Genomic DNA, 17,720 nt, shown 5'->3' on the forward strand with positions numbered 1-17,720 from the left:
TTTTTTTTTCATTTTTAAAGTTCCTCTGCCAAGGAACCTTCACAGTAATGCTGTAAAATGCGTTCAAAAGCTTAGGATGCTAAGGGATTTTCTGAGCATACGTGCAATAAGCTGTTTTAAGGAGTTTGTTTTGTTTTAATTTGTAGGAGCAATGTTCTGGGAATGGATTGTAAATGAATTTCTATGAAAGAGGTGAAAATAGAGCTAGTGGAGCTGATGTGAGTTGCAGCAGTTGACTTATTAGTCCTAAAACAAAGCTTCAAATCAACCTACTAGTTAAATGTAACAAGCAGTATAGACTCTGAGTCAACAGAGGTCCTTCTCTTTTTATTAAGACCCAGCTGTCAAAAAGGGTCATTAGGTCCTTCCTGTGGAAAACAACTTGCCCATTAATGTTTGGGGTGGTCCCTCGACAGGATTTCTGAGTAAGTGCCTGACATTTCGTTTTTGAAAGAATCTAAAGCTGTGGGAGACTTAGATGTTGAGACTTAGCAGAAGTAATGTCTTCGACCATAGCTTTTAGTCTTTGTTAAATATGCCACAATATATGTTTGGAATGCTGCTGCTAGCTGCGGGAATTGACTTAGAGTGCCACTGTCAAAGATTCAGGAGCATAAACTCACGGAGATCAAATCACTGTAACTGGGAAGAGGCTACATTCCTAAAGCGAATGCACTTCTCTGGTGTGATGTTTTTACCTTTTCACTGCTCATATTATTTCTGGTGGCTCCTATTCTGGGCTCTGGGAATGCAACAGTGAGGAATGCCCCTTTATTTTTTCTGCCCTAGGCTATTTGCTTTCTAGAAGAGAAGGCCAAGCAGGGTCTCCTGAAAAGCCACTCTCCGATCTGGGCCGGCTCTCCTACCTGGCATATTGGAAGAGCGTCATCTTAGAATATCTCTACCACCACCATGAGAGGCACATCAGCATCAAGGCAATTAGCAGAGCAACAGGCATGTGCCCACATGACATCGCCACCACTCTGCAGCACCTCCACATGATCGACAAGAGAGATGGCAGGTGAGTCCTGGGACCCTGGGCACCCCCGTGACTCAGGCATCCCACACCAGAAAGGGTCCCTGGAGATTAGGTACATTCATTCCAGTTAAAGATCGAGGTTCCCTAACAGTATTATCAAACCTTTTCTCCTAAAAGTAACACATGAAATGACACTTTTGCTTGTTGGATTTCAGTGTTCTTTACCCTCTCATTGAGGTGCTTTCTGATTTTTCCTAACCCAGATAACATTAGTGCTGGCATTCGTCTGTATGTGAAGGTGAAGTGAAATTTCAGCTTGTGATTACACTTTGCTCTGCTTTATCACATTACAGATTTGTCATCATTAGACGGGAAAAGTTGATATTGAGCCACATGGAAAAGCTGAAAACCTGTTCCAGAGCCAATGAACTTGATCCAGACAGTCTGAGGTGGACCCCAATTTTAATTTCTAATGCTGCAGTGTCTGAAGAAGAGCGAGAAGCTGAGAAAGAGGTAATGATCGTCTTTATCATCCTAAGTTGTGTAACTTCAATCTTGTGGCATTCTTAAGCTAAGAAAGTCATTAAGATCGTTGTCAAAAGCTTGGTTATGTAGAGATAGCATGTGAAATGATATGGCACTAATTTATCCTAACTGAGGTTGCATGGTAAGACATAATAATTTTATTGAATTGAGTATGAAAAATGAAACATTTATCATTGATTACAAAGCAGCATTTTTCACTACTGAGAGCATGTAATCAGATCAAATTCAGTGCTCAGCTCCAAGGCTGCAGTGTCAATCGATTCTTTGTGTGTATGAACTTGCTTCAAGTGCTCCATGCCAGTAAGCATGTAATGTAGTGATAAAGGACTCAAATCAATTCGCTGCATCATTAATACTGCTAAATATCCCATGAAACCCAATCTTCTTTGATTTGTTATCCTAACTGATGCAAAACGTTCCTGAGATGATGCAGCTGAAATGTGCTTGGCCGGCTGGCTGTCCTCTTCAGAATTGACTTAGAGACACTTTGCCATTGATCCTCAGAGGCTCTGGCTGTGTAACTGCCCTCTCACTGGCCACCATTTTTACCCTCCCCACTTAGGCTGAGCGGCTAATGGAACAAGCTAGCTGCTGGGAGAAGGAGGAACAAGAAATCCTGTCATCTAGAGCTAACAGTAGGCAATCACCTGCAAAAGTACAATCGAAAAATAAATATTTGCATTCCCCGGAGAGCCGGCCAGTCACAGGGGAGCGAGGGCAGCTGCTGGAGCTGTCTAAAGAGAGCAGTGAAGAAGAGGAAGAGGAGGAGGAGGAGGAGGAGGAAGAGGAGGAGGAAGAGGAGGAGGAGGAAGAAGAGGAGGAAGAGGATGAAGAGGAGGAGGATGAAGAAGAAGAAAATATTCAAAGCTCTCCCCCAAGATTGACAAAACCACAGTCAGTTGCCATAAAGAGAAAGGTAGGTGTCTGTTTAGATTTTCTGTCTGCGAGTCTCCTTCGATCAAATCTTATTTGTCATTACAGGCATTCTGTCCATTAGTATTTGTTTCACTCTCTGTTCTTTAGTCTAGTTTATGTGTACCCAGTCCTGCTGATCATATATCATAATCGTTTATCTCACAGTCATGATTATGTTTACTTTTTGAAGTTTGTTAGCTCTGTGACAGGAAACCAGGGTCAGGCCAACCTCCTAGTCTAGTAGTCACTGCCACCTGCTGGTCTGCAGGAGTAGAGTAAGTGAGGTTATAGGAACAGAAAGGGGCCCCAGAGAGCACTTAAACCACCCTCTAAGACCTAGAGGTCAGGAGACTTCTCTAAGGTCATATGACTCATTAGAGATGGAAGCAGAACCAAATGCGTGCTCAAGACTCCAAGCCCAGTGCTCCTCGTGCTGTTTCTTTCTCCTGTTCTTGGCACAGAATTGTTAGAAAGTATTTTAGGCCCTTAATTTTAATGGTGATACTTTGCATTTGTAGTCAACTGCATTTTACTGAATTTCCTCAGATCGCAGTAGCCCAGTGGTGTCTCTCTATAGACCATATCATCTCCAGTGGTACAGAAAGTAAAGAATTGACCTTGTTTTTAGGTACCTGCTTATCCAGATCTGATATGTTTGTCTTCGGTATCTATCTGGGACATAGAGGGGGGCCAAATATTGTTAGTACAGCAAGACTGATAGAGATATCACAATACAAGCTAAGGCTCTGCCCAAGGCCATCCAATGTGGCATCTGTTGGGGAACTTGCTGTTCTAACTTCCAGCTCTGCGCTCATCTAAGCCTGGCAGTCTTCTGGAGGGGTATCTGTGGGGAGATGGGAGAAAGGAGCATCCTACAAAGTAGTCTTCAGGCTTATGAATAATGTTCCCATTTCTTAGGAGGAGTGTACATTCGTGTGTTGTATATGTAACAAAAGAAACTTGTTCTAGGTGGTGCTCGGTGGCTCACACCTGTAATCCCAGCACTTTGGGAAGCCGAGGTGGGCAGATCACCTGAGGTTGGGAGTTTGAGACCAGCCTGACCAACATGGAGAAACCCAGTCTGTACTAAAAATACAAAATCAGCCAGGCGTGGTGGTACATGCCTGTAATCCCAGTTACTCAGGTGAATTGCTTGAACCCAGGAGGCAGAGGTTGCAGTGAACCAAGATCATGCCATTGCACTCCAGCCTGGGCAACAAGAGCAAAACTTCATCTCAAAAAGAAACGTGTTCTAAAACCATCAAATACCAGATTCAGGCCGGGCACGGTGGCTCAGGCCTGTAATCCCAGCACTTTGGGAGGCCGAGGTGGGCGGATCACAAGGTCAAGAGATCAAGACCATTCTGGCCAACATGGTGAAACCCCATCTCTACTAAAAATACAAAAGTTAGCTGGGTGTGGTGGCATGCACCTGTAGTTTCAGCTACTCGGGAGGCTGAGGCAGGAGAATTGCTTGAACCTGGAGGCGGAGGTTGCAGTGAACTGAGGTTGTGCCACAGCGCTCCAGCCTGGTGCCTGGTGACAGAGTGAGATTCTGTCAAAAAAAAAAAAAAAAACACCGGATTCATCCAAGGCATGATCTGAACTCAACCTGAAGAAAACCAGTTCTCCACCTTGGCTTCACTCATATTAGGGAAAATTCTTGTGGATTAAAGAGGGCAGGCAGACTGGGGGGATTAATAACCATAAATGTTAAATTATAAAATATGATTAACCAGCTATGTGTGTGCTTCAGTGAGCATTCAGGGCATTACAAAAGTAAGACACAATCATTCTTGGAGGCCAGACACAGTATGACTCATGCCTATAATCCCCACACTTTGGGAAGTTGAGGCAGGAGAATCACTTGAGCTTAGGAGTTCAAGACCCACCTGGGCAACAAAGCAAGATACTGTCTCTATAAAAAATAAATATTTTTAAAATAATAATAATTCTTGAATACAGTTTACCTGGAGGTTAGCTTCTAACCAAGCATACTGAACCCTTCTTTGCAGTGTATTTTCAATAATTTGGGAGGTAACAATTACCTCTTAGTAAATCCACCTGCTATTACTTTATTTGAATTTTGTGTCATTAAAAACTTTTTTTCTGGGGGGAAAATATTTTATAATTACAACTATGGAGAGTCATTTTTTGTGCCAATCTTTAGTGTAAATAGAAAAAATATTTTTAGGCCAGGCACAGTCGCTCATGCCTATAATGCCAGCACTTTGGGAGGCCGAGGCAGGTGGACCACTTGAGCTCAGGGTTAGACCAGCCTAGGCAACATGGTGAAACCCTGTCTCTACAGAAAGGAAAAAAGACAAAATATTTTTATATCATATAGTAAGACATCTTGCATGTCTTTAGCATTTTTAGATGCCCTCCATTAAAATATTTTGCCAAGTTATCAGTTACTTACATCTCAGCACACACCAATACTTGACTCTGTTAACATTTTAAACAGTAATCTTTTCTTCAAGGACCTTTCCTTCTCTTTCATAGTTCCGGAAGTCCTATGGAATGAAACAAGTAGGTTGGTCTTATATAGTATTTCCCAGTGCTGTGCATATAATGGGTGCTCCTTCAAGAGTTATCAGGTATAAAATGAGTTAACCCAGTGGCTAGTTAATTACGGCACCATTTATAGAAACATTAGAGTCTGTAATGACCTTTAATGTCTGTGATGTGAGGAGTACTGAGGCCAGCAAGTATCATTTGGAAAATATATGCTAGAAAAGCAAAGCTTAGCTTTTAACATCTCTAGTCAAGCTGCTAGGATGTTCCCTCTCAAAGCATCTGCTTGAGTAAACAACTGTTTTATTTGGAAAACACTTGCCTGTGTAGTTGGCGCCCGAGAGGGATGTTAAACATCAAATGGAAGGTTAAGTACAAAGGCATTACAGAAGTCTCTATGTGTAAGATTCACAGACACGCGTTCAGTACATGTTTGCTGCGTATCGACTCAACCATTTAATTTCTCATGAGCTCTTATGTGCTATGTTTGGAATTAATTTCAGAGGCCTTTTGTACTAAAGAAGAAAAGGGGTCGTAAACGCAGGAGGATCAACAGCAGTGTAACAACAGAGACCATTTCCGAGACGACAGAAGTACTGAATGAGCCCTTCGACAACTCAGATGAAGAGAGGCCAATGCCACAGCTGGAGCCTACCTGTGAGATTGAAGTGGAGGAAGATGGCAGGAAGCCAGTCCTGAGAAAAGCATTCCAACATCAGCCTGGGAAGAAAAGACAAGCAGAGGAAGACGAAGGAAAAGACAATCATTGCTTTAAGAATGCTGACCCTTGTAGAAGTAAGTAGAGGAATGATGAAAACTTTACCCTTGAGAATGTCTGTATCTGACTGGCTGCCAAAGAGCAGGCCTCTGGCATGATGCCCAGAGGCACCTGGGAAGTGGTACTGATGTACCCGGAGCAAATGCCCATCCGCCCTTTCCCATCCTCATAAGCTTCTGTCCCTTATTCCTGGAATTGGAATTTATGTTAGACAACTTCCAAGGCCAGAATATGCTTCTAGGTGGGTTCATATTACTTGCCAGAAACTGGCTTATCCTCCAAAACTTTGAAGTCTGTCAGTAAGAAACACATTATATCATTATATTTCTTTGAGTGTAATATGTACTTTTTTTTCACATTTAGTACTTCTGAAATCAAGGTATATATTGTCAATGTGAGCATTGAATGGAATCGTTTCTTTTTTTTCCTGGAAAACAAATATTAGTAAATCAATGGTACATCTTATAATCAGTAGTGTCTTAGTATATACTCCTATAAAAATTCACCTAAACTAAGCTGGGCATGATGGCTTACCCCTGTAATCCCAGCACTTTGGGAGGCTGAGGCAGGTGGATCACCTGAGCCCAGGAGTTTGAGACCAGCCTGGGCAACGTGAAAAATCCCCATCTCTACAAAAAAAATACAGAAATTAGGTGTGGTGGGGTGCACCTATAGTCCCAGCTACTTGGGAGGCTGAGGTGAGAGGATCACCTGAGCTCAGGTTGAACCGTGATCGTGCCACTGCACTCCAGCCTGGGTGACAGAACGAGACCCTTTCTCAAACAAACAAACAAAAGAAAAAAAGAAAGAAAAAAGAATAAAGGGTAAAGAAGAAGAAAGTTACTCAAAAAAAAAAAAAAAAAAAAATCATCTAAACTTACCCAGACCATCAATATTAGCTTTGATAATATTTGATAATACCAGATAACATAGAAATCAGGAAACTGACCTTCCTTTTAAGTTGACAGGGATACCTTTACCCCATCCTCTAAAAAAATACTGAACACCAGTGAATCATCTTTCCTGCTGTATTTAAAAGCACCCATCCTTGCGTATCAGGTTGAGAACTTGTGTTCCTTAGCTGAATCATGAGGGTTTATGCTACACTGTCTCTATTCCCTGGGTGACATGACTATTCAGAATGTATTCTACTCTGGGGAACAGTCCATCTCATTTCCCTGGGAACCACAGGATCACTCTGGCTTTTGAAAAGCCACAATTTTAAGAATATATGTAAGCATATTCTTGACTTTCTTAGCTCACAGAAATGCTATTCCTGCATAAAGTATTTGCTGAAGAAATGACTTCTTACCCTGGGTAGAGAGAAACCAAGCCTTATTATTTGGATTATTTTTAAACAAATGAACATATAAACACCACCACAATACAGTGAGAGATCATTTTATATGTGAGAATTAAGCCTTATTTCCCCTTCTTGGCTGTCTTCTCGGGACCCTGTAAATGAATGATCCCTGCCTTCATTCTCCTCTAAGTTCCATTTACCTTTAAAAATTCCAAGCGGCCATATTATACCTGATTCCTCTCAGGATGTCCTTCTTTCTTAAAAATAATTGTCAGAAAACTCATCTTCTGATTGGGAGGTGTTCCAACAAAAGTTGATAGGCCTAGTAGCATGCAGAATAAGAATGCAGAATCCAGCTGGGCATAGTGGCTCGTGCCTGTAATCGCAGCACTTTGGGAGGCCGAGGCAGGTGGGTCACCTGAGGTCACAAGTTCAAGACTAACCTGGCCAACATGGTGAAACCCCATCTCTATTAAAAATACAAAAAAAGTAGCCGGGCGTGGTGGTGCATGCCTGTAGACCCAGATGCTTGGGAGGCTGAGGCAGGAGAATCGCTTGAACTCAGGAGACAGTGGTTGCAGTGAACCAAGATCACACCACTGCACTCCAGCCTGGGTGACAGAGCAAGACTCTGTCTGTCTCAAAAATAAAAAGCATGTGGAATCCAGGGGCACTGGCATGGCTATCACCTGCCATTGTGAATAGAAATGTCCTGAGATGACTCTTAACTCGGCATGGTACTTGGCACTTCTCAAGGAATCATTCTACATCATATATGTGTTCTTTTCAGCTGGTCAGTTTGAATGTAATACTTGCAGGTAAGTTTATCTCTAATCCTTTTATTACCTAAATGAACCAGCACTTCCTCTGCTATCCCCCAGTTGGACTAAAACTCACTCTCTTCTGGCAGAAGGGATATCTGTTTTATGATGATTGTGAGATCTTATTTTTATTCTCTAAAATAGAGTTTCCAATAAGAATATTGTCTCATGTAAAGCTTTTCCTTTAAATTGACCACTGATTCTAGAAGATTAGTGTAATGTAAAGATCATAAGAATACTTGGGTGCTTTATACATATATTTATTAATATCTACATAGTTATTCATCTGCTTATGTAAATATATGTACATATTTATATTCACATGTACCTATAGGTTCTGTTAAAAATAAGGTCACCTGAACTGAAATCAACTTCACAATTATGGTTTGTTTCTAATTGTCTTTAATAGTCAATCCTAACATCAGCAACATACTGATCCAAAATTCAGTGTGTACAGAATTAGTGTTAAAAAGAATCCCTGTATTTTAAATGTTCAGGGATTTGCTAGTAATTACATTGTAGTTTTTGTCATGCAAAAATGATGATTACAAATGCATTTGTTTTGGGTATTTAGTTATTTACTGATTTGTTTCAGAGGTACACAGTTTATTTTTATGCCAGAGAGAACATTCAAATCAAAGTAAATAAATCATGTCATCCAGGATCACCTACATCCTGTAAATGTCTACAAACAGAGGTTTACTTTCTCTTTGTAGATATGAGAGTTAGGGCTTCTAGTCATTTTTCCAGGACAGTAGTGATTTGTATATAAGCTAGAATTCATTCCTTTCCCCTGTATTTCCTAATTGGTAAATGTTCAAATGGATTTTTTTACACTGTGGAACTGTAGGCTTTTGTATCAGAGAATGTCTTGTTCATTAAACTTTGAGTTTAATGCATTAGCATTGCCTATATCCATGTGTTCCCAACATGTTATTTTCCCAGGCCTAGGTTATTTACTTCGTTTATACCACAATATTTTTATATATTAGCCTTAATGATGTCTTTACCATCAACTCTTAACATGCCAAATTGAAAGCAGTGTTTGCTAATTAATTTAGAGGAATGAATTCAAATTGTCCATGGTTATGCTTTCTAAGACTTTTTCTTCCTTCCCCTTTTTGTCTCTTCACTAAGACAATATGAATGATGATTCAAGTAACTTGAAAGAAGGCAGTAAAGACAATCCCGAACCTCTAAAGTGCAAACAAGTGTGGCCAAAAGGAACGAAGCGTGGTCTATCTAAGTGGAGGCAAAACAAAGAGAGGAAGACCGGATTTAAACTGAATTTGTACACCCCGCCAGAAACACCCATGGAACCTGACGACCAGGTGACAGTGGAAGAGCCAAAGGAGACTTCAGAAGGAAAAACTAGCCCCACTCCCATCAGGATCGAGGAGGAAGTCAAGGAAACTGGGGAAGCCCTGCTGCCTCCAGAGGAAAACAGAAGGGAAGAAGCATGTGCACCTGTAAGTCCAAATACATCACCAGGTGAAAAACCAGAAGATCTCATCAAACCTGAGGAAGAGGAGGAGGAGGAGGAAGAGGAAGAAGAGGAAGAGGAAGAAGGAAATATAGAAAAAGATCCAGATGGTGATAAAAGTGAAGAAAAAGAGGAACCAGAAATCTCCACGGAGAAAGAAGACCCTGTGCGTTTGGATGATCACGAAGAGGAAGAGGAAGAGGACGAAGAGCCATCTCACAACGAGGACCATGATGCGGATGATGAGGATGACAGCCACATGGAGTCTGCCGAAGTGGAGAAGGAAGAGCTGCCCAGAGAAACCTTCAAAGAAGTACTGGGAAACCAGGAGGCTTTTTTAGACCTTAATGTACAGCCTAGTCACTCGAACCCAGAGGTCTTAATGGACTGTGGCGTCGACCTGACAGCTTCTTGTAACAGTGAGCCCAAGGAGCTTGCTGGGGATCCTGAAGCTGCACCCGAATCTGACGAGGAGCCACCTCCAGAAGAACAGGCACAGAAGCAAGACCAAAAGAACAGCAAAGAAGTCGATTCAGAGTTCAAAGAGGGAAACACAGCAACTGTGGAAATCGACTCTGAGACCGTCCAGGCAGTTCAGTCTTTGACCCAGGAGAGCAGTGAACAGGATGACACCTTTCAGGATTGTGCCGAGACTCAAGAAGCCTGCAGAAGCCTACAGAACTACACCCGTGCAGACCAAAGTCCACAGATTGCTGCCACTCTGGATGACTGCCAACAGTCAGACCACAGTAGCCCGGTTTCATCCGTCCACTCCCATCCTGGCCAGTCCGTACGTTCTGTCAACAGCCCAAGTGTCCCTGCCCTGGAAAACAGCTATGCCCAAATCAGCCCAGATCAAAGTGCCATCTCAGTGCCATCTCTGCAGAACATGGAAACCAGTCCCATGATGGATGTCCCATCAGTTTCAGATCACTCACAACAAGTCGTAGATAGTGGATTTAGTGACTTGGGCAGTATTGAGAGCACAACTGAGAACTACGAAAACCCCAGCAGCTACGATTCTACTATGGGAGGCAGCATCTGTGGAAACGGATCTTCACAGAACAGCTGCTCCTATAGCAACCTCACCTCCAGCAGTCTGACACAGAGCAGCTGCGCCGTCACCCAGCAGATGTCCAACATCAGCGGGAGCTGCAGCATGCTGCAGCAAACCAGCATCAGCTCTCCACCGACCTGCAGCGTTAAGTCTCCTCAAGGCTGTGTGGTGGAAAGGCCTCCGAGCAGCAGCCAGCAGCTGGCTCAGTGCAGCATGGCTGCTAACTTCACCCCACCCATGCAGCTGGCTGAAATTCCCGAGACGGGCAACACCAACATTGGCTTATACGAGCGAATGGGTCAGAGTGATTTTGGGGCTGGGCATTACCCACAGCCATCAGCCACCTTCAGCCTTGCCAAACTGCAGCAGTTAACTAATACACTTATTGATCATTCATTGCCTTACAGCCATTCCGCTGCTGTGACTTCCTATGCAAACAGTGCCTCTTTGTCCACACCATTAAGTAACACAGGGCTTGTTCAGCTTTCTCAGTCTCCACACTCCGTCCCTGGGGGACCCCAAGCACAAGCTACCATGACCCCACCCCCCAACCTGACTCCTCCTCCAATGAATCTGCCGCCACCTCTTTTGCAGCGGAACATGGCTGCATCAAATATTGGCATCTCTCACAGCCAAAGACTGCAAACCCAGATTGCCAGCAAGGGCCACGTCTCCATGAGAACCAAGTCAGCGTCTCTGTCACCAGCCGCTGCCACCCATCAGTCACAAATCTATGGGCGCTCCCAGACTGTAGCCATGCAGGGTCCTGCACGGACTTTAACGATGCAAAGAGGCATGAACATGAGTGTGAACCTGATGCCAGCCCCAGCCTACAATGTCAACTCTGTGAACATGAACATGAACACTCTCAACGCCATGAATGGGTACAGCATGTCCCAGCCAATGATGAACAGTGGCTACCACAGCAATCATGGCTATATGAATCAAACGCCCCAATACCCTATGCAGATGCAGATGGGCATGATGGGCACCCAGCCATATGCCCAGCAACCAATGCAGACCCCACCCCACGGTAACATGATGTACACGGCCCCTGGACATCACGGCTACATGAACACAGGCATGTCAAAACAGTCTCTCAATGGTTCCTACATGAGAAGGTAGACAACGTGGGCAGTCCACACAACCTACCAGGCATCACTATTGGATTGATCTGCACAAATACCTTTGAAGAGTACGATTTCAAAACCAGCAATTGGTGTGAATGCAAAAACATTTGTTGGCACCATTTATTTAAAAAAAAAAAAAAAAAAAGCTGTATGCAGCAGAAAGCCTTATACAAGTTGTTTTTCTTTTTTTCCTTTTTTTTTTTTTTGGTACCTTCGTTTCTGTTACTTTTATATGAAATTCTCTGCAAAGGAAGGCCTCTCTTGGGACTACAACTTGGAGGCAGCCACTTGTTGTGCCTGCTTCTGTTAAACAATGTGGATATCAAGCCCCCCCCCCAAATTATCTGTTTTAATATTGAACCTAGAGCTTTTGTTTTTCCTTCCCTGTCCACTCCATGTAAATGCCTTTAGCATTTCAGTTCTTGTATATTTTGTTTAAGGTGACACTTCAGCATGCCGCTAATGTCTTTGTTAGTGACAGTGCATTTTGTAGTACTGTACAAGTGTTGTGCTAACAGTAAGCCATTTCTTAAGTTTTTTGCCTTGATTAGGGTGCCCTAATTTGAGGGTTTTAAAAAAAAACTATATTTTTGTTAATTATAAAACTGTAAAGAGCTATAAAAGCTATTCCCATTTGGTTAGTCAAAAGGGTTTTATTGCTAAATGTTTGGTGTAAAGTTGAGACCCTTTTCCATTTTGGTGACAGATTTCTTTGGGGAAAAAAGGCAGCTTTCTGTTTTATAAATGCAGACTTCTGTTTATTGAATGAAGCATATCTCAGTGTTTATCTGTCAGGTTTTGAAACATTTCATATATGTCCAAATACTTGGCAGGATTTAAAAAAAAATAGTGAATTTGGTGTAAAGTTGCTATTTTATGGAAATGCCTCTAACTTTACATTTTCATTCCATCTGTAGATTTTTCTATCTTTATAAAATATTGGAGTTATTTTTTAAGGAAAAATAGAAAAGTAGCTTGTGAATAGCTCAAACTAAGCTTACAAATCGCATGTAAAAAAGCAAAAAAAGTTATTTGTGTCTGTTTATATTGCTTCCTTTTTTGTAGCCTTTGTACCTGTACAGGGTGACAGTAAGGGCCAAGCAGGAGAGGCGTAATCCTTGTATAAAATAGGATCCAGCGACACTCTTGTATTTATCTGTTCTCTTTTTAGTCAGTCACTTCAAAAAAACAAAAAACAAACAAAAAAAAGCTGTACATTTTAACATAAAATAAATTATGATGAGCCATTTTTAGCCTCTTGTGTCCTGTCATATTATGATTGATAGAGAATGACCAATGGAACTGTATCATGTGTCACGCCTCAGAACACATACACATTTTGGGAAAATAAATTATTTAGTGTAAATTGGAGTTATGGGATTTTCTGATTTGTTTTGACTTTGGGGGAGGGGTTGGCAATAAATAAGAGTAATATCTAATAAAAACCATCACATATACCAAATACCTATTTAATAAATTAATTTATAATGGATTTTAATGCTTTTCATGAAAGTTTATTTTATGCGAGTGCATACCTTCTGTATGCCAATCATTGTCTTTAAAATAAAGTGAAATTGTTTTTTTCTTTTGGACTTTGATCTTCATTTGCAAAGAGATCCCGCACAAATATCCAGCTGCCTCACTCGCACAGTCTGTATAAACACCCCTCTGAGCCTCACACCAGGGTAGCAAACTTCCTTTTTATAAAGATTAATACAAAAAAAATACCCAATTTGGGATTGTATGTTTGAAAAATCATTTTCTTTTTTTGAAAGTATGAACGTTTTGCTCTGTTGTGAATGATTAATTGTACGTTTTCTCGTTTTCTTTAGAGCCTAAAGTTTAGACCCCCTGCCAAAAGTGAATATTCACAAGTGTGGTGTTCAGAGAAAGTTCTGAGTGTCACTTGAATTTGGTTATTTGAGCAGCAAGTCTAGAAATGAATGCTTGACTTAGCACCTGTGTGAAACTGACCTGTTAAGCTCTCCAAGTGTCTGACCATGGGTGCTTGCAACTCCTCTGTTAAGTCACTACCCTGTGGAGGAAAAGAGTGGCTTTTGCACTGCTGGTTCTACACAAAATAATTAGATGTTGTACAGAGTGTAAACATAAGCCTTAAAGTAGACCCAAAATCTTGCAAAGGCAGGATAGAGCATATATACCAGAATAAAAGGCCTCATGCAGACAGAGGATGCCCAATGGAGTTCTGCCTTGGACTCTCACCCTTATCATTATTTTCTTTCACAGTGACAAAATACATTGGGTTTAGTGTCAGGATCTTATCTTTTAGTCCCCTCCTTCCTCAACTGCAAAGTCAATGGGGGTAATATATGTAATAGCTGAGGGAGGGCTTCCAGGAAGACACGTCTGCAAGGGCCATTGGCACACAGGGAAGAGATCCATTGAAGGTGCTGTGCTATTAGGAAAGAAAACCTCTCAGCCACCCTCAGGGTGGGAAGTGGTGGTCTATGCCTGCATGAATCCAATGCTGCATCCACTCAGGAGTGGCTGAGGACTGGGCAGCCCAGTGGGCCATACATCGGGCAAGAGGCTGCCAGAGCCCCCCATGGGACCTGACCGGAAACACACATATTTAGTTTCTTTCCTCTTGGGTTAAGGTTCTCTGGGGACTGAGATTCCCCTCTGTGTTCCCTTTGGCCATGGCCTGCTAATCACACCTTTTGGTTTGTACAATGTCTGGGTTCCCATACCCTGCCTGCCTAAGAGCCCTCTAAGGGAGCTTGTGGAAGAGTCCTGGTCGTTGCCCTAGACCTGCCAACCCAGAATCTAAGAACAGTCCCAGGGACACCTTGGTTCCCCAGGCTCCCTAAGGACTGCAGCATAGCTAGGACTGGGAGCTCCCCAGCTGGCCCCAGTCCCAACATTCCTTGATGGAACAGAAAGTCTTAGCATGGGAAGGAAACTGCTGATCTGAGATGGCCTCAGAACACCCTGCCCTCCACCTACCCACTCTCATTAGAGAAATCAGTTCACATCTGAATGTGATGCCAAGGATTTGGGAAAACAGAAACTTGGATTCATCAAAACTGAAATACCAACAACATTAGATTGAGATTCATTAACAGGCCACATCATTTAAAACCATAACTGTATTCTGTTCTTTATAAGATGTACGAAGTGGTGGTCAGTCGCCAGCCTCACTTTTTAATAGTTTCAAGTGGTGCCTAACTAGGTATGAGGGCATCCGCCTTCCTTGCCAACATTATATTTTAGAAATAATGACTCAACAATATTGTCACAAAGCTTTCACACACTCCTCCCACACACCCACCCTGTGCAGGAAATGGAGCCCTTGTTTCCAATTTACAGATCCGGAGGTTGAGGCTCAGATTTCGCTACAGTAATTGCCCAAACTCACCCGACTAAAATTTGTGAGCTGAAACAAACCCAGGTCTTTCCAAATCCCAGCTCTTTTTTCTAGAACACTATACTCTGAAAGGCCCTAACTTGTCACCTCTCTGATTTAAAGGCTTGGCTAATGAATACATGATGCTGTAAAAACTGTTAAGTGCTATATAAATACAGGTCCCTTTGTGGCTGCAAGCAAGCCTTGGTCTACAATCAGTCTTAGATACTCTCAGGGTACAAGTACTATTACATTATGAAGCAGCACCTTCCATTCTCTGTACCCAGGTTTCCATCATTCCTTCCACCTTCTCCATCCTCTTTCCTGGACCTTCCCCGTCCACCCAGGCTTAGCTATAAACATTGATGTTCTGCAACACTCAGGCCCCCCTTCTCTCATCATCTCATCTGGTATGATGACTTCAAATTCCACCTCTCTGCAGATGACACCCGGAATTACATCCCCAGTTGTGAACATTCCTCTGAGCTTTAGATGGTACGACAAATGACCTGGGACACCTTTTGTACATCTGCATAACAATTGAACTGATTTCCAACCCCGCCTCCATTCCTGCTCTGGTTTCCCCCCATCTCAATATTAAAGCACTGCCAAGAAACCAGATCAGGTGGCCCTCATTTCCCCTCCCCATCTCGGCAGGTCCCATCCGTTTTCTGGGTTAATTCAAAAATAATCTTGAATATTAATCCCCTGGAGCTGTCCGTCCAGGCCACCTCCTCCTTTCCTGTCAACAGCCTCCTAACTGGTCTGGCCTCACTTCTTAACTCCCTACAACTTTGTTCTCCATACTTCAGCCAAAGGATCTTTCCAGAGTAATCTTGAAACAGATCATACCATTCCTCAGCTTAAAACTCTTCAGTGAATCTTCTGTGAACCTGGAATAGAATCAAGTCTCTCTGCCCCTCTCCTTCCACTCCCGCTCTCAGCTCCCAGCTCCAGCCTCACTGATGGGCAGTTCCTGCGCCTTGAATGCACCAGCACATTTGGAAAGTTTGTACCTTCGAGCCTAAGAGAGGTCTTCCTGGACCACCCCGCCTAAAGAGGGTTTCTCCCCTTTCCCCACTTTTCTCCACTTCCGTGCCTATTTCCCAGATTGTGCTTTATCACAACGTGCATTTTTATTTTTCCTGTTGGCCCCAACCCAGTTTTTGGCATGTGGTAGGTTCTCAGTAGACACTTGGTGACCAAACGAATATCTAATATCTTACTTCTGAAGACTTGAAACACTTTAGCAAAAACTTCTGTTTCTCTTTTCTCCTGCCTCTGGTTCCCAGGAGTCATCTAGAAGAGACCAGAACTGCCACTTTGCCATTCTTAGCTTCTGCTGCCCTGAGGAAGGTGTGGGGTGCTCGGGAAACACCAGCAATGCACCTAGCTATGCTCCATCTTCCCCAGCGTGAATTCATCTAAATGTAAATATTCATTAAAATGGAAATACTGGCTTCTCTCTGGACATGGAACAGATCAGAGCTAAGCAATAACTGCGTTCAGATGGGGGTAGCAAAATCCCTACACTGGGGCCATTATGACCCTGGGTCCCTTTTGGTCTGCATCTCTTTCTCAAGAGCCAGGATATGGTTCCCTCACACCCAAATATGAGTCATTAAGCAATTCCATCATCCGTAGTCGTCACACACCTAGTATTGCTCTCCCCCTCACAGCCATATGAGTTGTGACTGATAGACCTGATCTCTGTCAGGACTGTCGCATTTTCAGAGGGAACATGTCCCCCTTTTCTATCTTAGCACCAAGACATACCAATTCACTGCACATTTCTATTTCTGTGTCATCTTTGCCTTTTTGCTTTGTGACCCCTTTGCAATGTTTCAGGTTTCAAAATGTATTAGAAGACCAGTGCTCTTACCATGACGGCATCCCCGAGGAACGTCCCCTGAAACCCTGTGTGCATGTTAACATGAGGTCCTTGGCTCCTCCTGGGCCACGGTGACTCTCAGAGCAACTTGGGGCAGTCCTAGGAAGCCAGGCCCAGCCACAGGGGCCCAGGCTTCAAGTCCTCCTCTCTGGCACAAAAGCAGGGGGTCTCCCCAAAGGTCACAGGGTGACTCAGGTGGTTTACACATCTGCTGAGCCCCTGGACTCTCTCCTCCACCCATCAATAACTTCCTCTCATTCTGCTGAAAACCACAAACTGAAGCACAGGACCCCTTTTCGTATTTTCCTAGAAGGCCTTTATCACATTCTTTCTGCTTTCTCAGGCAGGCTCCGTTTCTGGTCCTTGACGGCCGGCATCTCCAACAGCAGCACTTCTCTTTGGGTTCTGCCTGGTTTGGGATTTCTGGCCCTGGAAGCTGTCGCTACCCGCTTCGTGCCTGCGGCCATGTTCTTCAGGGTGGAAATCACGCAGTCATGGCGCCTGGCTTAGCTCTCAGGGAGGCAAACTCCACACCTGAGCTTAAATGGCTGCCCCATCCTCCATTCCACAGCAGACAACAATTTGCAAATACCTTCTGCTATGACTGAAAACCAGCTTGTGTTGCTTTGATTAGAACCCACGTGAAAAGAGCCTCCCTGAGATCCTCCCTAGAGAGGGTCTCCTCCCTTTTTTTCCCCAAAATTAGAAAGTTTTCCAAATTCACCAAATTTTTGGGGGGTAGTGGCAGCCCTGGGTAAGAGTCTGAGGAGCCCTGGGTTCCTTGGGAAAGTGGGGGAAGCCTAAAGCAGGAGCCTCTGTACAGGGGTTCAGGACCTCTCCCCACCCTGCTGGAGGAGCACATCTAGAGATGGTGGTGTGAGCCTGGGGGTTCCGCTGAAAAGACAAACGGGTGCAGGGGATGCCGCGGAAATG

The 17,720-nt window shown here is 43.3% G+C and overlaps 1 protein-coding gene across 12 annotated transcripts in view; it reads left to right on the top strand.

Annotated features, from left to right (window-relative positions):
• The window catches only part of KAT6B (lysine acetyltransferase 6B), a 208,660-nt gene extending 195,547 nt beyond the window's left edge, over positions 1-13,113 (top strand). For 8 of the 12 annotated variants that reach the window (XM_017549712.2, XM_037727192.1, XM_017549730.2 and 5 more), the window contains 5 exons: positions 790-1,021; positions 1,333-1,492; positions 2,088-2,441; positions 5,461-5,752; positions 8,997-13,113. In XM_017549712.2, the coding sequence (XP_017405201.1) occupies positions 790-1,021; positions 1,333-1,492; positions 2,088-2,441; positions 5,461-5,752; positions 8,997-11,524 (3,566 nt within the window). In that variant the 3' untranslated portion in view covers positions 11,525-13,113. The remainder of the gene's footprint in view (positions 1-789; positions 1,022-1,332; positions 1,493-2,087; positions 2,442-5,460; positions 5,753-8,996) is intronic. The other 4 variants (XM_037727197.1, XM_037727198.1, XM_017549761.2 and 1 more) reach the window with 1 other exon arrangement.
• The last annotated feature ends 4,607 nt before the right edge of the window (positions 13,114-17,720 follow it).

This window comes from Cebus imitator, unplaced genomic scaffold (assembly GCF_001604975.1).
Source record: "Cebus imitator isolate Cc_AM_T3 unplaced genomic scaffold, Cebus_imitator-1.0 Scaffold11, whole genome shotgun sequence".
NCBI lineage: Eukaryota > Metazoa > Chordata > Mammalia > Primates > Cebidae > Cebus > Cebus imitator.